The sequence below is a fragment of the Penaeus japonicus genome, unplaced genomic scaffold (assembly GCF_977035675.1).
Source record: "Penaeus japonicus unplaced genomic scaffold, GWHDUDI00000001_assembly GWHDUDI00000032, whole genome shotgun sequence".
In the NCBI taxonomy this organism is placed as follows: domain Eukaryota; kingdom Metazoa; phylum Arthropoda; class Malacostraca; order Decapoda; family Penaeidae; genus Penaeus; species Penaeus japonicus.
In genome coordinates, this window is record NW_028234434.1 from 2016208 (window position 1) to 2038701 (window position 22494).

Below are 22494 nucleotides of genomic sequence, written 5' to 3' on the forward strand. Positions count from 1 at the left end.
AATTATACATATATTACATACTATATGTATAATACATATATATCCCATATATAAATGAAGAAAAGAGCCAAGACGAGAAATGAAGAGGAATGAGGAGAAGGGCAGAGAAGGGCAGAGAAGGAGAGCCCCGAGAGAATCCGTGCGCCTGGACGCCCCCAAACACGGAGGCGCGATTTCCTTCCTGCCTTCGTCCCGTCCCAGCCTGCGAACGGCCGTGTGCTGACATCGAAGTACAGCATATCGGTCGACTGCCAGCGGAACCAGGAACAAATACAACCACATGATTAATTTATTCATCCATTCCTATTCCTGAAGCATTCCCTTGGGGCAAAACTTGTCACTGCGAATGTAGACGATTTTATAAAAATATTAACCACTTGCGTTTCTCCTGGTCCCAGACCCAGCTTATCCGTTGCAATTTTAACATCGACTGAAAATAATCCAAAGTAACTTGTACAATGCTCTGTAATGGATGGAATGATGGCTGACATGCTGTAAAAATTGGTGTATTGCAGTGATACTGTGGTTCGAAACCCTTCCTCCGTCTACCTGGACCTTGTGACCTTAATTCGTGAAGTAAATTACCTTTACAGTAATGGTGCAATCACAACAATTGCTTTGCCTTTTTATCGTTATTGTCTTCAGTGGAAGTCTGACACACACATGCAAGGGGTGATCGCTCTGCCCGAAGACGGCGCTGATGCTGCTAATGCACGAGTTGGTGTCACAGGAGCTTAGAACCCCCTCCCCTCTCTCTCTTTTCCTACCGCAGTGGTTGCGTGAGAGGAAAACAAATATAAATTAAATAAATAAGTATAAATATAAAGTTCGCTCTCTACGTTCCCCCTCAATATTCGTTCACGGCGAGCAGTAGGATGAAATGGGATATGTCGGGAATACTACATGGATTGCAGTGTGAGTCCAGACCTAAACATATGGGCTGAAGTGAGTCCAGACCTAAACATATGGGCTGAAGTGAGTCCAGAACTACACTTGCGTCTTTTCGTTTAATCACTCGAGTTCTCACTCACTGGCGACCCTCACTACAGACTCCTTCCTACTTTCGCGACAAAAGGTTAAAGTCGCAACAGTGAGAGGTGGAAAGAGTGGTGGGCGGGCGAGTGTTCAGAAAACCTGCCTTGAACTTTCCTCTCGTCCGAAGATCCAGCAGCATCTGGCCGTTCTGGTGCTATGGGAGGTGGAATGGTGTAAGCATACAAATGATTTTTAGTTTAATTGTAAAAGACGTCTACTACAACAGAAGGCCATTTCAGAATAAAATAATATACATACAATGTCAATGTGTGATTTTTCCTCTTCCTGTGACAAATTCATACCTTGGGGAACACGAGTCTATCTCATTAGCCGGAGCCTTTCACATCTGCACAAGTACACTCACACAATACGGTACACAAACGCACTATTGTAATAAACACGACAATTTCACCTCGTCAAAACAAAACAAAAAAGAAAACTCCGGCATGGTCTCTCCTGTTTCAACACCGGCTGTCAGGTTATGATATCACTAGAGCAAACTCACTCTTTGTCTCTCTACTGTTCGTCCCACCCGCGGGCTCCCCTCACGTTTGTTGGGCGGCCTTGTTCGAGCCGTTCCGAATGACAGCCTGGAGCTGCTCCTGGGTCAAGAGCGACACCCTTCCGTCCGCGTGCTGCAGCCCCACCTGCTCTCCTTGATTTGTTCTCACTAACACTAGTCGGCCTTGCTGTACCTGGGGCTGTGTTTGTTGCTGCTGTTGCTGCTGCTGCTGTGGTACTGGTTGTTGCTGCTGCACTACGGTTTGCTGCTGCTGGACCACAGCCTGCTGTTGCTGAGTCACCTGATGTGTGGCTTGTGGTTGGTGTCGCAGAATTTGCTGCTGTTGTACTATTTGCGGTTGTGGTTGCACTGCCACCTGCTGTTGTTGCTGCTGCTGCAAAATCTGCTGCTGTGCCACCTGACCCACCACCACCTGCTGTTGCTGCGGCTGTGCGATACTCTGCTGGATGGTCCCTATTGACGTTTTAGGTTGCTGTTGTATGACCTGACCCGATCCTTGCACGTAGATGAGGCCCTGGTGACCCGCTGTGGCCTGTGCTTGCGTAGCAACCACTTGCTGCACCATCTGAACCACCTGCCTTCCGCCTCCTGGCTGTACTATCTGAACCAACTTTTGCGTTGTGTTCGTAGGTGACGCGTGCTGTAGCCTCACGACCTGCTGCTGCTGTTGCTGCTGCTGTATGACAGGGGTATGGGCAACCCGCACCACCTGCTGGCCTCCCTGCTGGACGCCCTGACTGATAACCATGGGCTTGAAGGTCGTGGTTGCCCCGCCCTGTTGAACCACTGCCGGCGTCGCTTGCGTGGTCACCTGGCTACTGGGAACCACGCGCTGCTGCACCACATACTGCTGCTGCTGGCCCCCTGGTGACGTGGCCTGGAAGCTGACCGTCTGCGGAGTGCCCCCGGCAGTGGCTTTCTGGACCACTGCATGCTGGAGGGCCCCCTGCACCTGCTGGTTTGCACTGACGACCGTGGTAGCGAGGGCATGCTGCGAGGCCGGCACGGTGGTGGTGGCGGGGGCGCTGGAGGTGGCCGTCACCAGCTGGTTGTACACCCGCTGAGGCACACCTACTCGCTGGTACACCGTCTGCTGCTGTGTCCCACTCGATGCTACCACTTGTGTGGCTGCACCCGCGTCCTTCAGCACATGGGTTTGGGTCACTGGTACCACCTGTCTAACCACCTGCTGTTGCACTACGCCAGCTGCCCGGGGCACGGCGGCCATGCCTGGGTGGACCACTGTTGCTGTTCTGGACACTCCTTGTGGTGAGATGATGTGGGCCTGTTGCTGGATCACTTGCTGTTGCTGCTGCTGCTGCTGCTGCGGTTCTGGGGGCGGAGAGGCCTCCTGGAGGATAGGCGCCGTGCAGGACACGACCTGTACCTTGGCTGCAGTGTTGGCAGCTATCTGGGTTTGCTGTGTCTTCTGGCCTGCCTGACCAGGGGTAACAGCTCCAGGGGTGAGGGAGAGGGTATAGCCTCCTCGGCCATTTGGCAAGGCTACAATCTTGCTACCAGTGCGCTGCATCAGCTGGGCCAATGACTCGGACTCCAGCTTGAGTTGTACTTGACCCCCAGCACCAGGCACTGCCATGCTAGTGACTGTCACTGCCTGCCCAAGGGGCTGTGAGCTGGCAAGAGATACTGGTGCTGGGGTCTGGACCACAGCCTGCTGCTGCTGTTGCTGCTGCTGTTGCTGCTGCTGCTGTTGCTGCTGCTGTGGCTGCTGCTGTCCTACTGTCTGGGGTTGCTGCTGTTGCTGCTGTACTACTACCTGTGTACCAGGCTGATGTGGACTAGCACCGAGATTGCTGTGAGCCATGCCAGACGACACAGCTATTCTGTTAACCACTTGTGTTCCGGTTGGTCTAGGGGAGGAGGCAATTACTGTGGGTGCTGGCTGTCTACTGACCTGCTGACTGACAGTCATAACATTATGGGTGGACGAAGCAAGACTGGCGTTGTTCCTCACCGTGGGCGGCACCACTGATGACACCACTGAGGGTGAAGCCGACACTAGCCTTGTTGTGGCAAGGGTTGGCTGGTGGTTGGGATTCTGTAGTGGCACCGCGCCAGGCACCAGTGTGCCCGTGGGTCGACTGGGTGTGGATATGGTGAGTGGCCTGGTGGGCTTTGACACTCCCCGGTAGGCCAGGGCGAGTGTGTTGGGAGGGTTGGGTGCCGAGGTCACCATGTTGGACACGGGGGCCACGCGCGGGCCAGAGGGCGAGGTGCTGGTAGAGAGAGCCTGGAGGGCGGTGGCAGGCCTCGGCTGAGTCAGAGCTGAGGTAGGTGGGACGGCACTGTTACCAGACTGAGTGGTGCCAGGGCTGGGCTTCTCGGCCGCCTCCCCATCTGGCATGCCTGGAATGTTGTGTGTGATCATGTGAGCATTGGTGTTGACAGTGTAGGTCTGGCCGTGGTGCTGCAGTTTGATCTGGGACACAGGACCCTTGGTGCTGGGGCGCATGTACTTAACCAGCTGCAGTGCTTGCTCGCCCACCACTCGCACATACACCGGCGACCCCTGGTTGTTTATGGCTGCCACTACCACCGTGGGAACACCCGGCTTCAGGCTTGAGTTCTGAACTGTTTCGTTGGGCGTGTTGACACCTGCTTTCAGAGGAGTGTGCGTGGCGTCCTTTTTGGCCCCCGAGACGAGCTGGCTGGCCAGGTTCCTCACCGATGATATGTCTACTCCTCTGTCACCCTTGACGTCCTTCACCGAACTGCCAGAGTGCACCTGCCCCTCGTTGTCAATGTAGCCCATCAGCCGCCCTGTCTGCGACATGAGGTAGCGCCGCACCCCTGACGTGGGCTGGTGACTGCTGTTGCTGCTGTTGCTGTTCTCCTGCTCCTCCCGCTCCTTCTCCTCCTCCTCCCTCTTCCTCTTCTTCCTCACTCTCTCCTGCTCAGCCTCCAGCGAAGCCTGCATTGCCAGCTTCTCAAAGTCAAGCCCATCATAGTTGATCATCTTCTTGACCTTGCGAACGCGGCCCCTCGACGAGACGGCATAGCCATCTGAGGTCTCCTCTGGTGTGGCGACGCTGGCCACCTCCGGAGTCGGTGCCGTGTTCTCCATGATCAGTGATGCTGCCTGCTGCTTCGCCCGCCGCTTCCGCAACTTGCGCTTGGGATTCCCTTCCTCTGTGAGGACAAAAGACAATCAGGCTAAGGATTTAAACCAAAGTGAAAATGGGGACTCATTCTTGTAAACAGGCAACACTACCCTCACACAAGTAAAATGGCTGATGAAGCACTGAAAACTGATATCAACCCTCTCTGGACGGGTGGTACACTACAGTACCACTCATTCAAGGGCCCGGTGGCACCATATGGTGCCAATCATTTAATTGATTTAAGCCTAAGCGTTCGAAAGCTCTGGCATTGTGACATGCAAGGCTGGAATGTCCCCGTTGTGAGTGGGTTAATGATGTATAGTCCACCATCCATTGACAGGGTTGCACCCAAGAAGAGCAAAATCTAGTGTTCTCACCATCTAGGGATTCCTCACTGGACGATGAGGACGAGGAGGACTCTTGGGGTGGTGGCGGGGGAGGCTCAGGCTCTGGTTCAGGGTCACTTGCCCACGCCTCCTCAGCCGGATCCACGTAGTTCTCATCTCTGAAAGGACAGCCAGGGGATTAGTCAGTCTCTGCTTTAGCATTACAGGTAATGTCATTCATGCAATTATTCTTTTATGGTCTCGGTCTCACTCTCACCCTCACACACACACACACACACACACACACACACACACACACACACACACACACACACACACACACACACACACACACACACACACACACACACACAAAACCTATGAAATGCACAGTCCACAATTATAATGTTGGGTTCCTGACACCATATCACTCAGCTATGAGTCAGAGTCTTACACAGGCCACAAACTCCCCACCTCTTTTGGTAGTCAGTCCATTCATGCCTCATCTTGGTGCGCATTCTCTTGTTGGCGGCCAGCAGTTTGGATTCCCAGGGACTGAGCTCACTGAGCAGGTTGCAGAGGGCACGGTGGAGCTTCACCTCACATAGGGGACGCTTTCCTTGGGGGCGCGTGTCCTCCTGTTTAGGGAAGACACTGGTTAAAGGGCTTTTTATCAACAGAGGCAGGTAACAACAGATGCTTGGGGTGGCTTTCAATCTAGGGTGACTTCTGATTGAGTGGCTGGGTATGATCTGGTCTTGCATTTTGGATTTTGAACAATTCAAGGAGGTGAAGCTGCTGATGATGATGATTGGCAAAAATGATGATGACAGGTGATAGAAAAATGCAGTTAGGGTTGTGTAAGAAAAGGATAATGATTAGCAATAATGATGAGGACAACTGGTGGAAAATATGATGTAGAAGACAAAATGATCATAATTGCTCACCATGTATGGGTTAAGCACCAGCATTAAAAAATATTTTAAGAATTACAAAAATATGGGCCTCACAGTACCTGTCTACTCCTGTATTTTGCATTTAATTTTTGTCTATGATACATGGCAACTGGCATCAGGAAAACTATTAGAGAGAAGGAGAGGGAGAGGGAGAGGGAGAGAGAGAGAAAGGGAGGGAGGGATGGAGGGAAAGAGAGAAAGGGAGGGAGGGAGGGAAAGAGAGAAAGGGAGGGAGGGAGGGAGGGAGGGAAAGAGAGAAAGGGAGGGAGCGAGGGAGGGAGGAAAAGAGAGAAAGGGAGGGAGGGAGGGAAAGAGAGAAAGGAAGGGAGGGAGAGAAAGAAAGGGAGGGAGGGAGATAGAGAGAAAGGGAGGGAGGGAGATAGAGAGAAAGGGAGGGAGGGAGATAGAGAGAAAGGGAGGGAGGGAGATAGAGAGAGAGGAAGAAAGAGAGAGAGAGAAAAAGAGAGAGAGAGAAAAAGAGAGGAAGAGAGAGGAAGAGAGAGGAAGAGAAAGAGAGAGAGAGGAAGAGAAAGAGAAAGAGAGAGAGAGACACTGCATATCAGCCAAATTCTCACCTTAGTTTTCTTTGTGTTCCCTTCCTTTTCCTTGTCCACTTGTTCCTCTTCCTCCTCCTCCCCGTCTTTCTCCCCCTCCTCTTCTTTGGCCTCCTTCTGCTCCTTGGTCTCTTTTGTGCTTGCTGCCCCTCCAGCATTCTCTGGCAGATCGCCAAACTTCTTGATGAGGGCCCTGAGCTGTTCAACTGAGGCGACCACTAGCTCAAAGTCCTCCAGACGGGGGAGGTACTCTGAGGGGTTGTACACAGGGGGGCGGTTTTTGGTTCTGGTCTTGCCGTCCTCTTCGTTGGCCGTTGAGTCGTCCTCGGCCTTCGTCGCCCCGTTGCACTCCCACTTCTCGCTCCCTGCCTCTTCCTCGCTGACCTTCTCTTCCTTAACGGTCATCTCCTCGTCGCTGTCCTTCTCCTCCTTTACGGCCATCTCCTCGTCCTTCACTTCGGTTTTGGGCTCAACCTTGGTGCTCAACCTCGGAACCTTTGTGTCCTCCCTGCCGTCCACATCTTCTGGGTCTTCCTCTTTAATCTTTCCGTTCAAAAGAGATTCTCTGGTCAGATCTTTCATTCTGTTTTCTCTATCGGAGTTCTCCTCGGGATCGCACTCTCCATTCTGAAGTAAGGTGCTGTTGCACTCTGCATCTTGCTTGTCTGAGGATGAGTCACCGGTCCTCTCCACACTAGTCTTGTTTGAGTTAGGAATGTCGTTGAGGCCGAGTGCCAGTCTCTGCTGTAGTTTGAAAGCAATTTTTTTTGAGTTAATTAGTGGGCATTTAATATGAAATATCCATGATCAAAATAAATTCTAGATATTCTAATAATAATGATGATAATATTAATGAAATGAAAATGTTAGAATAAGCTCTTGAGACTAACATGCTTAATCTGTGCCTGATGAGTGCAAATTTCTCTTTTCTTTTGCATTTAGGGGTAATATAGATATGACGGGAAAGCTTCTTTGACATGGGCACATTGCTCCCATGCAAAATGAAAGCTAACCGCTAATGATTCAAGCAACAGCAGTGGTATGCAAAGTGGAAATGGGAGGAAATTTACAGCCCCATGTGGCAAGGGTAGCAAGTCCCTGTCATCCACCATTAAATGGGAGGGTAACCGATAGAAACTAATTGTGCAGTTATTGGGTTACACAGGTAAACTGGCAGTCACACAATGTTGCTATTAATATGAGTTTCTATAATAGAGTTTAGCTGGAAACTCTGGTACTACTGAAACAAGGTTCAAATCTTATTGTAAAGAGAATAAAACAGGATGAAGGAGGAAGAAAAATAGTTACCAGAATGATTTTTGGAATTAGATGGTCATCAGAAACTGCTTCTATTCTAGCTGTTCAAAAAATCTAAAAAAAAAAAAAGAGATAGAAAAGAGAGAGAGAGAGAGAGAGAGAGAGAGAGAGAGAGAGAGAGAATATATTGTCCTCAGTGATAACCTAAACTACATGCCTGTCTAGAAGTTGTCATATGATACTAACCTTCTCCTTTGTATGGACAGCTCTGTGCCCTTTCAGAGCTGCAATGTTTTGGAATGTTTTACCACATATCTCACAGGTTGGTTTCTGCAAAACAACATTATCTTCCATTACTCAGTGAAGGGGAAAATTAATGGCTAAAAAGAGAGAGAATCATTATTCTCTTCGTCCTTACCTTTAACAGACGTGAGAGAGTGCAAAAGATATATTAAATGCTACCCACAAAATGCAGGAAAGGTCACTTGCATGGTCTTGGACGTAATATGACTCCTAATAGGTTTTCATCTCCTTAATCAGTTTATATATATATGCACACAAGAGTTTTTAAAAAGCAAAAGCTTTGTTATCATTTAGGATACAAACCAACAAAACATATTATTGAAAGTCATACAAAGAAAAACAAATACAAGATCCATGACGAAAAATACACCAAAAGCATTCCAGGAGCCAACAAATGTTGTTTCAGATTCAGCAAAAGAGGCCTGTGTTTTATTCCTGCTTTTTATGAAAAATTTGAGTATTTCTTTTCCTTTTGAGCTTATGGGATAAAAACTGTTCATGAAAACTAAACTACTTAACCCTGAGATAGGCACACTGAAATCAAACATATAATAAAAATGCATGTTTGGCAATTAAAACTGTTTCTTGTTTGGAAAAGCTTTCAGCTGCCAAGAATTCAGCAGATAATGTGAAATGAAAGTTCAAGACTATGCTGTATATTCAAGTACTACACTATTTTCTACATCTGTTACTCTGGAAACATATTATTGCCTAGGATAATCACACCAAAATACTGAAGTCCACAGATGTGCTGTTTACCTTCTTGCCTCCTCGTCTTGTTCTGGGGTTCTTCTGCTGTGCTCTTGTCAAGCCTTCCTGCTGTGGTGGGGCTGGACTGTTGGCAGCCGTCTCCTCACCAGTTTCCTCTGCCACTGCTGCCGTCACTGGAGGGGTTTCTGTCCCGTTATTCTCCTTCTCCTTCTCCTTTTCCTTTTCCTTTTCTTTTTTCTCCTCTTTCTCATCCTCACTCTCACTGGATGAGTCTGCAATGCATGCTCTGGCCCTTCTTCCCTTGAACTTGGGCCGAGGAGGCTCTTCATCTGACGAGAGGCCCAGGTCTTCATACTGGTCCTTGTACCTCGCTCTTGGTCTCTGTCGGAGGTTACCTGGCCGGCTGCGATTGTGGACACTGACCTCCTCCTCTGGGTCCACCTCTCTGTTGCGCCCTCTTTTCCGTTTTCTCTTCTTCCCTCTGGATCCCTCCCACTCAGCCTCTTCCTCGTATTTCTAGGGAGATGGAGCATCAACATTAGGCTAGAGCTAAAATAAGGATTGCAAAGATCAAAAGTAAATCCAGAACCAAAGCAAATCTGAGGATATCCTGCATCATCAAGACAGCAACTGGCTTTTGCAATTTTTGAGACTGGGAATATTAAAATTTTAACCATTCTGCTGCTGGCATTTTTGTTGGGTTGCCTCACTTTCCCATAACATTTTTTGTTCAAAATACAAGCCAGGTAATTCTTTAGTTGTGTGCCCAATGCATCAAACCAAATACTAATTACTATTACTTTGCTGATGTATCATATAAACACTTGTATATTATACCTTAAGTCTAGAAAATAATAGAAAAAATACCATCTTAACCCAATAACAGCTGGGTATTTTTGGTTCCACCAGGCCTTAACGCTGGGGTATTTCAAGTACACAGGCCTAACACCTTGGGCTATTCACCCACTCTAGCTGCTGCCAACTGCTGTGTGCACAATCATCCGGTGTGCTGGCCATATGAAAAGCCATGATATCGCATCTAAAGAGGCAAGTGCTGCCACCACCTGACGTGATATCACAATCACCCGGCATTAACATGTTAACCCCTTCAACACGAGGACGCGTATACTGCGTCATCGCAGCCCTCGTGACGTATCTGAGGACGCACATACTGCGTCGTGGCCGAGTTGTGTTAGCATTAGTGTTTTTTTCTTCCAGATACTGTACAAGATCTTTCAGTATATAGTTCGTATATGATACGATGGCTTACTTGACTTTTATTATTATTACATAAGAGTGTGATTCGCTTATACCGGGAGAGGTACGGATATACCCTACAAGCAATAATTTTATTATTTCTTTATGGAACATTATGCAAAAATAAAACTTGTTATGATTAGTGTACCATACTATTTCAACCGTTTTCTTTTGTCATCCAAGTCACTGAGGTCTCTCACAAAGGTCACATCTCACCCTCCTCCCAACCATGTAAATAACTTGTCACATGCACAGGGGGAAGAGGTTGATTATCCATTTATTTGATATATAGTACATGATGATTATGTTCGAGTTTTGGCTTAAAAAATGTTATATTCAATAGCGACGTTTAAAATTTGGCGCACACCGACATCCCAGATTCAGCATGGGGGTGTGTTTTCTACTGGCCGTAGTGAAGGGGTTATGGTGTGGGTCGTCTCAGAAAAGTTAAAACACTTTTTTTTTTCTTTTTCCTATATCAATCCTGAAACTTGCACTTCACAAAATTTGGAGAAGGTTTATATATAACTGAAAGTAAATTGAAGAAAGAAAGAAAGAAAGAAAGAAAGAAAAAACTATATAGGAAAAAAAAAGAGAGAAAAAATCCAAACTATCCACACTGACCTTCCCTCTCTCTATCCACCTCACATATTCAAGTTTCAATCATACACATCAGTTCCAGGTGGTTAATGTCATCAAACCTTCTGTGGCATGTCTCCCAACATATTACAAGCTTCAACCCATTTTTGATGGATGACGTTATATCATGACATCGTAATATTTCCAACACGACAGAAGACATCCTGTCACATCATGAACTTTCACTGGAAAATTTTTCTTGACTTTCTCAAATGAAATGACAAAATTACAAAACCTCATTTAGTCACCCCTTGAAATGGGGTGTGTGAAAATCACTCCACAAGGATCAGTGCAGCCTCACGCCTCGAGAAATACCTCAGAAGCTGTAGACGCTTGCTTTATTACAGGCCAGATATAATATCACATTTTGGAGCTTTGTAAACATGCAGAACTGTCTAGGCAGGAAATAAAATATCTGAAAGTGTGTAATGAGGCTCCAGCACTGTCTTGCATTTCTTATCTTCCACCTGTTATTTATGCTTAGAGCCACAGGGCTGAGTGACTGTGCCTAATGAACCAAGCGAGTGAAAATGTCAGACTCAAATGAAGACATTTGAACTCTCAGGGTTTCCTTGAAATTTGGATTTGTTAACCCTTCCATGACAGGTGTTTTCATGACTGGATCACTTTTGTACTATATTTTTTTTTTTGTTACTGAAATTACAAGTTATTCTCTCAGTTATGATGACCTACACCAAATGCTATTTAGAATCACTTTGGTAATATATCATATTTAAGTTCATATTTCATCCATCAGTCTAGAAAATAGCAGAAAACACACATATCTTAACATTATTTGTAAAACTAGATACCTTACCCATACTTCTATTGCCAAATTCTCATCATTTTTCCCTTATAAAAATCTCAAACTACAATCTTCTCTCAAAAGTTTCTTTTCTCCCTCCTAAAATTTCCCCCATGCGTTATGTCCCTCCTTGCAGTCCTGACATGCAACGACAACCACCCCAGGAAATCTCTCTTTTCTCATTCCTTCCCTCCCCTTCCTCATTTCTCCTCTGGTTCCCTTCCTCTCCTTCTACTCACACTCCTGATCCTCTTCATCCTCTTCTTGAACTCCCGGACTTTTTCGATGGGCAAGATGCTTCCCTCCTCATGCTCCTCCTCTTCCACACTAATCTCCGGGGAGGGCACCTGTGCCCGCCGGTAGATCCTGAGGTCTTGGCCACAGAATTGGGGGAAATGCAGGTACTCATTGCCGTCCCGGTCGTGGCCCAAGTGGTACTCGCGCTGGTCTGCCTCTGTGTGCTCAGCAATAACTTCCTGCACTGTTTTGTGGTTGTGCTGTTTGCGGGGTTAGGGGAGGTAAATTATAAATAACATATCAAAATAATAATAAAAAATATATATATCTACATATCACATCAAAAAATGAACAATTCAACTTACAAGCAGAAAGTCACAGAGGGACTTGAGGAGCCAAACTCGCTGGTGGTAGGTCATCTCATGGAACAGTTGGTGCTCAAAGGGGTTTGTAGGCCCACATATGTTCCAAAACTGTGGCTCGATGCCCATTTGGTCAAAAACCTGTGAGGAAGATGCCATGTTTTATATACATACATATATATATATATACATATACATTTATATATATATATATATATATATATATATATATATATATATATATATATATACATATAATATATATATATATTATATATATATAATATATTATATATATATGTATATATATATATATATATATATATATATAATATATTATATATATATATATATGTATATATATATATATATATTATATAATATATGTATATATATATATATATATATATATGTATATATATATATATATATATATATAATATATATATATATATATATATATATATATATATATATATATATATAATATATATATATAAATATATATATATAATATATATAAATATATATATATATATATATATATATAATATATATAAATATATTCATATACACACATTCTTTATCACAAATTTGGCAAAATAATTAATCTCTATCCATAAAACAGGAACAAATGGGAAGAGAAAATAATTCTGATAAAAAACTCACTTGTAATTAAAGAACAAAAACCACAATGAGGTTAAAAGGGAGTAAGAGAGGGAGGCAAAAGGGTGGAAAAAAGGAAAAATAAGGAGAAGAGGAGGAAGGGAAGGAAAAAGAGGAAGAGGAGAAGAGAGATGAAGGTGGTGGAGGAGAAGGTGAAGGAGGTGGAGGAGAAGGTGAAGGAGGAAGTGAAGGAGGAGAAGGTGAAGGAGGAAGTGAAGGAGGTGGAGGTGGAGGAGAAGGTGAAGGGGGTGGAGGAGAAAGTGAAGGAGGTGGAGGAGAAGGTGAAGGAGGTGGAGGAGAAGGTGAAGGAGGTGGAGGAGAAGGTGAAGGAGGTGGAGGAGAAGGTGAAGAAGGAAGTGAAGGAGGTGGAGGAGAAGGTGAAGGAGGTGGAGGAGAAGGTGAAGGAGGTGGAGGAGAAGGTGAAGGTGGAGGAGAAAGTGAAGGAGGTGGAGGAGAAGGTGAAGGAGGTGGAGAAAGTGAAGGAGGTGGAGGAGAAGGTGAAGGAGGTGAAGGAAAAAAATGAAGGAGGTGGAGGAGGAGGTGGTGGAAGAGGTGGAGGTGAAGGTGGAGGAGAAGGTGAAGGAGAAGGCGAAGGAGGTGGAGAATGTGAAGGAGGTGGAAGATGAAGTGGTGAAGGAGAAGGAGGAGGAGGAGGAGGAGGAGGTGGAGGAGAAGGAGGAGGAGGAGGTGGAGGAGGAGGTGAAGAGGTGAGGAGGTGAGGAGGTGAGGAGAAGGGAGGAGGTGGAGAGGAGGAGGTGAGAGGAGTGGTGAGGAGGAGGGGGGAGGGAGAGAGGAGGAGGAGGTGAAGGAGGAGGAGGAGGAGGAGGAAGAGGAGGAGGAGGTGGTGTGGTGGCAGTGGTGTTGGTGTGGTGGTAGTGGTGTTGGTGTGGTGGTGGTGAAGTGGTGGTGTTGGTATTGGTGGTGATGATTGTGGTTGTGGTAGTGTTGGTATTGGTGGTGATGATTGTGGTTGTGGTGGTGGTGTGGTGGTGGTGTTGATAGTGGTGGAGGAAGGTGGAGGAAGAGGTTGTCTTAAATAATCAGAGATAGGCTTACCTTCTGGGAATTCTGGTTCTCCCGAGAGAAGCACCTGTACCACAGGAGGGTCTTGTGAGCCAGCTTCCGGGCCCAGACCTTGTAGGGCATGTAAGGTTTTTCATTGAGCTTCTGTCTCTGCTGTGGCGATGAGAGAAGGGAGGTCAGGAGCATGGCCAGCGTTCTGGAGGCACGGGGCATCAGCAGCATCCTTTCAAGCTCGTACTGTGGGACTTCGTAGATGTTTAGGGTGTTCAGAGTGAGGTATATGAAGTGGCCGATTTGTGGTAGCTGAAAAAAAAAAAAGCAGAGGCAAAATATAAGTGCTTGGTTTTGGGAAAAAGCAGAAAAAAAAGTTTACATACTGGTACAATATAAAATTTTATGGAGGATAATCTCAATAATAACACACAAACACACAAAAAGACCTTGCTTTACCTCCCACATAGCCCTCATCTGCGAATGGAGAGGCTCCTTCAATAGATCTTTTTCCCATTGTACGACTTCTAGCTCCCGGTCACGCTTTGCCTGACGCATGGCCTCCATCTTCCTCCTCTTCAGTTCCTTTTCTCTCTGCACCCTGCACCCACGGACACGATGCATGACGTATGAGAAGAAATTGTCACCTGATCGAGAAATTCACACGATGAGGATATGTCTTTTGCACTTGTTTAATTCTGTGTAAGATATATGTTATATAAATACTGTAACATTAGCCCATTTTTTTATTTTTACACAAAAATCACTCCACAAAGGCTCAGTCATCCAGGCATTAATTAGAAGGTCTACCAGACCTCACCTGTTTACCCTTTATTTTTTATTTTTTATTTTTTTTTTTTTTTATCTCTATTACCTTCATGGTCAATATTACCATAAAAATAATGATAGCAATGATAACATTAATGATGATAAAATAGTGATAGAAATGGAAACTTTCTTCTTAAAAAATTCAAGAAAAAGAGAAAGCAGACATAGCTAGGTAAGCCTACTAATTGATTCCTGTGTGACTACATTCTTGTAAAAACATTTATATGTAAAAAAAAAAAATAAAAAAGAAAGAAAGAAAGAAAGAAAGGAAGAAAGAAAAAGTTAATATTCATTAGCACTCATACCCATTAGGTATTCTGAAATTTCACTCACCATTGACTGAGATCTTGGCTCTTTTATTGCGATGCTTTTGAGTGATGTCTTCTGGTGGCTGGCCGGAAGTCTTCTCCAAACTGCATTGTTCGCGGATTTCCCTGTAGCAGAGAGGATAATTTTTATTAAATCAAGTAATATAGACACACTGACATGTACAATCATGATATATGCATATATAGCATGAAAGTCCCAGAGTCTGCAACGTGCAAAACACTGATTACGTACTTAGGAAGGAGAGCTATTTTCTGCTCCATCATGTGCTCCAGACGCAGTCCCTTTTTCGAGATGGAGTGGATTGGCCCGTAATATCGGTATGCATTCTCTAGCATTAATCGAAGATCTCCAATGAGTTCTGTGATTGTTTTGTACTGCCCATCCAGAAGTTGTTCCTTGACTGTAATAAATAAATTATCAATGCTTCTACTAGTCAAACTACTTCTTTGGTAGAAATTTTAAACCTAACTGTATAACTATCTATGACAACCATAAAAATCTGATATTGTAAAAAATTAAAAACAAAAATAAATGTAATGGCGCTAAAATATTAGACTGAAATATAACAAGGTTCTTCTTATAATATAAAACATCACATCTATAGTCTCATCCAAGACTAATTAATAAATTACACTCATTTTATATACTGTCCACTTTCCCTTCAGGTACAATCTCTAACTCCATCAAACCATCTACAACAAAAGTAATATTACACAAACACTCTCTTCACAAAAGAGAAAAAAACAATTCCGAAGTCCCAACTTCCACTCACTCTTCTTCAGCCAGAGGGGTTTCTTGATGACCTCCAGGTAGTCTTTGTTCTTATCAGTGTCCAGCTCAATAGGCTCCATGAAGGGTGCGTTGCTCCCCTTCTGGTAGTCGGACATCAGCTCCATCAGAATCCTGGAAGTTTGTCATGCTTGGTTAAATTGTGCAACTTATTTGGAGAAACTAGTTCTCTTTTTGTCTTTCAGCCTTGCTTTCATTCCTTTTTTTTATTTCTACCTTTCTGCTTTTCTAAATTTTATTAGTGCAACATGAAAGGAAAATGGAATTCCAAACCATTGAAGAATAAAAAAGCTAAAAAAGTAACTGAGATTCTTAAAAGATCAATAGGGTGCACACTACAATCTCATAAGTGTAGACAAAAAATATGTCTCCCTGGACCAACAGTATCTCCAAGCAGATATTACAAATTAAGGTGAGGGGTTGCCCAGGCCCAGCTCAGTGTCTAGTGCTCTGACAAAAAGGGGCAATTGGAAAGACCAGGTTACTGCACTGATGTTGCATAAGTGTGTAGATGTAATGATGATCCAACTATGATCTGATTAAGTGTAGTATATCTTCTTAACCTTTTTTCAATGTTTCAGTGCATTTTAACCCGTTCCTGACGGGGCCATTTCAGCTTAAAAAGACCGAAATTCTGGGACATTTGAACGCATAAGCCTAACGTGTCGGGATTCTTGGCCACGCTGGCCGTGAGCCAGCGCACGCCAGGCTGGACAAAATAACGCACCCCTGGCGTGTGGCCCAAAAACCACTACACGTGATATCTAGTCACCCGTTGTTAACGGGTTAAAGCTTACTGAAAAAACAAGGCTATCATTCAGTACAAGCTTTAATTTATAATCTTTATGATTTAACCACCTAATATAATATTCTCCTTAATCAATTTTACACCACATACTCCCTTGCTTGCAGGAGCTAGCATGGTGCCTTCTTTCAAAGGATTTTTATTTGGCAGGTAGTGAATATTACCACAAGTGGATGTCCAAACTCTCACATTCCTTTTAGCCACAAATAGGTATCCCTCATTTACATCCACACGATGTTCTGTGAAACAAACTGTTTTGTCAACTGCATGTAATATAAAATATAATTGTATGGTGGTGTGACTAGCACAACAATCATCACTGTTTCGCTCCTACCTTCAAAGACTTCAACCAGACAGAGGATTTGGTGAGGTGATTGTAAATAGTACAAAATAATGAAACTTACACTATATTCTGGGACCATGATACTTGATATTAGATGCTGGCTGCCACTAAAGCATATGTGGATGAACATTATAAGAATCGGTATTGACCCACTACTGACAGGTGTCAAGACGTACATGACAGCTGAATTTCTTGCCAGAAGATAGGCATCAAACAGAGAGCTGAGCACTGTGTATCTACATGGAGAGCTAACGCCTGTAACCAATAACCAAACTAACCAAATAGCATTATGTGACTTCACAAATAGGTACTAAATCTTAGTGAGCCCATCTTTTGGGTCGTCCATTGGTTTAGGTGTCCTGTCTTTAATGATTTCAGTGAGGGATAACAGTATTTGTGATTTGCCTATATCCAGTCTGAAAAGATAAAATTCCACAAGAACCACTACCTCTTGGCCATTACACATCTAGGGAAAAAGAATTAATTCTTGAGTTGAGCAATTATCAAAAGTCCAATATAGTGTAAATGAACCAAACCTCATTTTCTTTTCTTTGATTATTTAAAATAGTCAAGAGAAAACACCATAGTGTAAAAGAAAAGAACTAAGCAACAGAACACAAAGAAAGAAAGAAAAAAAATATGAACTGTAATTGTGTACCTGTATCCGAGATTGAGCTCTTCACTGAGGTGATCCGTCTTGGTCTTGGTCAAAACCCTTTTCTTTGGGGTCACCGGATGGTGGACGAGCAGACCTCCTCCACTACCTTTGTACACCAAGCTGGAGCCAAATGTTGAATTTGGCCTTGATAACCCTCCACTTCCCACTGTGCTCTTGTTTGGGGTCAGGGAGGGAGTTGAAGGGCACGAAGAGGGGGTTGGACTTGGGGCTGAACTCTGGGGTGAGCCACTGATGATGTCACTCATGCCTGAGTAAAGGCCGAAGGATGACTTCTCTTCATCTCTCTGTAGAATTAAGTCATATGTAAGTAAGTTGCACTAATTATGTTTTCTATTGGTCCCTCAGTTGGAACAGTGGCTTTAATCATTTACATTTTTACTTAAATGTAATCCATTCAAAGGCAAAACTTCCAAAATGAAGACATACTGAAGAATAACTTTAACATTCCAAAATTTTAACCAGATGCATGTATACACACAATATCTGATAAAATACACAATCAAACATCCTAGCATGAAATAATGTATGATGATAATAAAAACATAGAAAGCAAAGCCAATATGGAAGCTTCTTTCAACTTACGCTCAAGAATAAGCTCTCAGATTCCATCTTCCCCCTCACATGTTTCCCTTCCTCCAGGTCTTCCTCCTCCGATCCAAGTTCCTCCTCCTCCTCCTCCTCCTCTATTTCTTCTTCCTCCTCCGCAGCATCTACCTCCTCCTCCTCATTCATGTTTTCGTTCTCCTCTTCTACCTCTTCCTCCATCTCGTCATCACTGCACAGGCTAGACTCTTTCCTGATATCGGTTCGTCTTGAATTGTCAGCAACCTTCAGACGTACAGGGAAAGAATTACATTTTGTTTGATCTATGGCAATTGCCTTTCATATTTCTGCAAAGTATTTTACAAATCATATGACATATCCAGAATTAATTATCAAAAGATAAAACCATAACAGACTGTAAATTAAAAGAAGAGAAGAGAAAAGAAATAATAAAGGTACCAATAATTTCCAAATGCAAAATCACTCCTCATATAAAGTGTTTATAGTGTCAAAACCTGAGACATCACAGCTTCCTCAATACACTGGTAAGTGAAATACTCACCATCCTGTAAGATGGCTGCACTTTGCTCTGGGGCTTTGGACCTTCTCTCCAGGGCACATGACTGTTCATGGAAGACAGAGACTCTGCTGAATCTTCTGAGGTTCTGGATGCTGTGTCCCCTATGTCCTCTGCGGTAGGCTGTTTCCTCCCGAGTTCGCCTCCACCATTCTGTTCTGCATGGGGAGCGACCCCCCTGCCTGCCGATTGATTGTTGTTGTTGTTGATGTTGTTGCCTGTGCGTTCCACATCTGACGGCAGCGTAGGAGGACAGCCCCGGCCTGGGTCAGTGTCACCCATACTGCCTGTGTTCACATTGCATCACTGTTTCCCCAGGTCTCCTCGTGCTGCGTGTCTGGAAAGCCAATTTAAGGGTAGGTTCGTGCTGTGGGCTAACTTCATAAATCTATTTTTACATTTCTCATGTGTGAACACTTCGTAGCCCTGACATCCATCATTATAATCATATAGTGAATTCCTCAAAAATGCAAGGAAATGAACAAATCTAACATTGTACATACACACCTAGCAGGCGCACTGGTGGTTTATTAACTGTGCATCTCACACGTACATTTGCATTATCTTTATTTTTCTGATGGAAATATTCAGATACTGTTCACTAATAAAACACACTCATAATAATGATGTTTTGATTGGTTATTGACGATAATGATGACAATATTGATAGTAAAAAAAACGATAAAAGTTGGAAGTATATCAGGACTAATAACACTTATAATAATCATTTACAAAGAACAAATCTTTGAAAAACACACACAAACACACACACAAAACCAGTGTTTTTCTTTCAATCTTCATAATGTCAAACAATGTAAGCCCTATTAGTACATTACATACCATTCGTATCTGTATGAAATTTCTACAGCTTAAAATGTGAATTCTTAAACCAACTTTTGAAGACTTTAAGTAAGCATACTGTTCTTTAGCCATTTTTTCTTTTAATATGATAATTGTGGAACTAGTTCCTAGTTTAAACTTCCATGCAAATTAATGGTGCAGGTCTCCTAACCCTTCCCTTAGAGTAGTTTCCTACATTTTAATCTGTGAACTCTGCTTTTGTTCCTACTTCACATTGGACTACGGCTGCCATGAAACATCCACATTCAAAATCTGCTTTTTGTTCAATATCGCATCAATAATTGCCAATAAAAAATATCGCATCAATCTCATGGGAGTAGAATTGCCAATAAAAAATATCGCATCAATCAATAGAATTGCAATAAAATATCGCATCAATCACAATTGCCAATAAAAAATATCGCATCAATCACATGGGAGTAGAATTGCCAATAAAAAATATCGCATCAATCACATGGGAGTAGAATTGCCAATAAAAAATATCGCATCAATCACATGGGAGTAGAATTGCCAATAAAAAATATCGCATCAATCACATGGGAGTAGAATTGCCAATAAAAAATAATCTATCACATCATAAGATGTTTAGCGCAGCAACATGAACTCCACAAGATGTCTGTAGCAAGTTGAGAGATCCACCTCCCTGAACTTTGGGGCAGGATTGTAAGATAGCATCATTTTTGTTAATAATTACTGATTTTCAACTAAAGCCTATATGATTACCTAGATCACATATGTAGGTCTCTTTGTCAGGATGCTTTTGAAATAAATAGAATTATACAATCACTCACAAATACAAATGCAAATGCATATATAGGAATACATGCACACATACATACATGTAGATATATATAACAAAATATATTACAGAAATGAATACCAATGCGCTATATGTCTGTGAACTGTAAATCTTCATGCATACTTTAATACCAAGAAAATGATGTATCAACAAATATCATCAATTACATTTCTAAGATATCTTCAACAATTTTTAGATAAGATAACAATACTCACTTCAATGTTATATATCTTAATACAATTTCACTTAGTGTCACTATCCACTTCCCTTTCCCTTTGTATTTACTTCCTCTTCAGTGTCTTTTTACAAATAGAAATAATATACTATATACTAAACTTGTTGATATATTCCATGTGATGCAATCTTACACTACTATGTATCAACATGGAAATATATTCAAATAAACACATATTCAGTTCTATATTTATCTATTTACAGGCAAACAGTCACACACTTTCTCTGTAATTTTACCTCCACTTAACAGTAACATGTTACTAATTAAACTCCAACCCTTTAAAGGGGACATGTTCTCAACATGTTTCTACTTTCTTTCAACAGGTGCAAAATAATAATCAAGGAGTCTTTAACAACAACCCACTGGACTCTGAGGACTAACTTTTTATTCATTTCACCCCAGCTTAAAAAATAAACAATTGAAATTTAAGAAACCAGTGTGGCACTTTCAGGGAAGTCTTTCTTCATGTTTCTAAGTGAGAGATTAGAGAGAAAGGGTCTATTGGAGGTCGATTTTCGAATATATATTTTTTTCAAAGAGGTGAAAAAATGTGATCGAAAGTTCTGAAGGCCCAATTTGCAGGGCAGAATGGGAGACATCTGACCTTCCTCCCCGGGTCAGTCTTACGACTCCTGTGTGACCTGGGATGACCTTTGACCTCGCACGCGGTTCCCAGGTCACTCTTACGTCACTCATTCATCCCGGTCAGCTGCCACTCTGAAGTCATTATTATCAAGTCACACTTACGTCACTCATTGACCTATTACGTCACTCATTCACCTATTACGTCATTCATTCATGCCAATCAGCTGTTTCTTGTTTACTAACTTCAACATGAGTAAAAGGAATAGTAAGCCTCAGAGAGAACCTTCACGCTCAAAACCCCACGCGACAACTCACATAATTACAATTTTCCGACGTCCACCTGAGCGATGGTTTTATAAAGGTTCTTCTGTGAGTCTCGGGTGTCTCATGGATCGGCCAAAATATCGAGAAAATAGACTTAAAATAGTCTCTTCCTTGGACTTGTGGCTTCGAGGAGAGAGAAGAGTTGTTTTGGATGGTCAGGTTCCTCCGCGATAGGCTCTTGTATGACTTTTGTTTTTAGGCCTCGGGGTTGGATTATTTTTTATTTATAGTCTTCATTTAAGAGTGAACTTAGTGATGAGTGGCTAATTAAGCTTATAATCGGTCTTGGGTTTTATTTCAGAATTGGGGATTACTTTGCGCCGCGGAGGAGAGTCGCGAGAGGTTAAAGGTAGTTGTGCGGCGGCGGGTCTTTTGAATTTTTTAGATTTTTTTACGCGAGTATTTCCATATGGAACGTGACTGGCAATTTTTAGAAGTATTTTTAACTCATAACAATAATAATAAAATTATCTTGAGAACGATTAAAGACGGTTTAGTATTTTATAATAGAATTTCGAAAGGTTGAATACGGTCATTGGCAGAGATGTCATGGTGGACTACGGCGTTCAGTTATCCAACCGAAAACAAACAAAAGTTTTATTTAATATATATTCTAAGTAAGAGTAGCAAATCGCTCCAAAATATCAAACCATAAGACGAAGGAGAATCTTTAATTAAAACTTACACAAATTAAAAGAGTCTAGATTTAGAAAATTCAACGATACAAATTACTACAAAAAATAAAACAAGGCCAGACCACATATTTCCTTAACCTCAAAACGAATAAAATCGGCAAAGAAACCATACATGAAACCAATAAGGGCCAAATATACCAACAATCCTCCCCCTTAAAAAGACACACTAATAAAAATAACAAAAGCCGAGGCGAAAAAAATATCCCAATCGACAAATTAAATTCTCGGTCGGGTAGTCGAGATTCCCAAAAGGAGCCCAGTTCGTGTCTTTTTTGGAGAAAATTTTTAATCAACTTCGAGGCGAGAAGGAGACCTCATACAGCTCCTCTTCCCT

At 43.0% G+C, this 22494-nt stretch overlaps 1 protein-coding gene across 3 annotated transcripts; it reads right to left on the bottom strand.

The window, feature by feature from the left end:
• Window positions 1-1219: 1219 nt before the first annotated feature.
• LOC122265568 (uncharacterized) lies at window positions 1220-21649 on the bottom strand. 3 transcript variants are annotated; one of them, XM_043034940.2, is made up of 17 exons: window positions 21457-21649; window positions 18647-18998; window positions 18124-18369; window positions 17521-17825; window positions 15698-15828; window positions 15157-15325; window positions 14929-15029; window positions 14227-14414; window positions 13810-14079; window positions 12091-12228; window positions 11728-11985; window positions 8836-9303; window positions 8020-8103; window positions 6538-7260; window positions 5481-5644; window positions 5058-5185; window positions 1220-4708 (listed from the first exon to the last, which is right to left on the bottom strand). In XM_043034940.2, the coding sequence occupies exons 2-17, from the start codon at window positions 18941-18943 to the stop codon at window positions 1581-1583; spliced, it is 6798 nt and encodes a 2265-aa protein (XP_042890874.2). In that variant the 5' UTR covers window positions 18944-18998; window positions 21457-21649; the 3' UTR covers window positions 1220-1580. The 3 variants fall into 3 exon arrangements, with proteins under 3 accessions (XP_042890874.2, XP_042890876.2, XP_042890877.2); XM_043034942.2 differs by having other exon boundaries at window positions 21465-21606; XM_043034943.2 differs by lacking the exon at window positions 21457-21649 and adding an exon at window positions 21385-21403.
• Window positions 21650-22494: the final 845 nt, after the last annotated feature.

Bases quoted from the DNA above. Each gene is read 5' to 3' on its own strand.
- LOC122265568 (XM_043034940.2), bottom strand. From the start codon at position 18,943: ATGGGTGACACTGACCCAGGCCGGGGCTGTCCTCCTACGCTGCCGTCA. The intron at 17,826-18,123 runs GTAAGTTGAAAG...TTAATTCTACAG, and splicing joins CTGAGAGCTTATTCTTGAGC to AGAGATGAAGAGAAGTCATC. The intron at 15,829-17,520 runs GTACACAATTAC...ACAAACTTCCAG, and splicing joins GAGCTCAATCTCGGATACAG to GATTCTGATGGAGCTGATGT.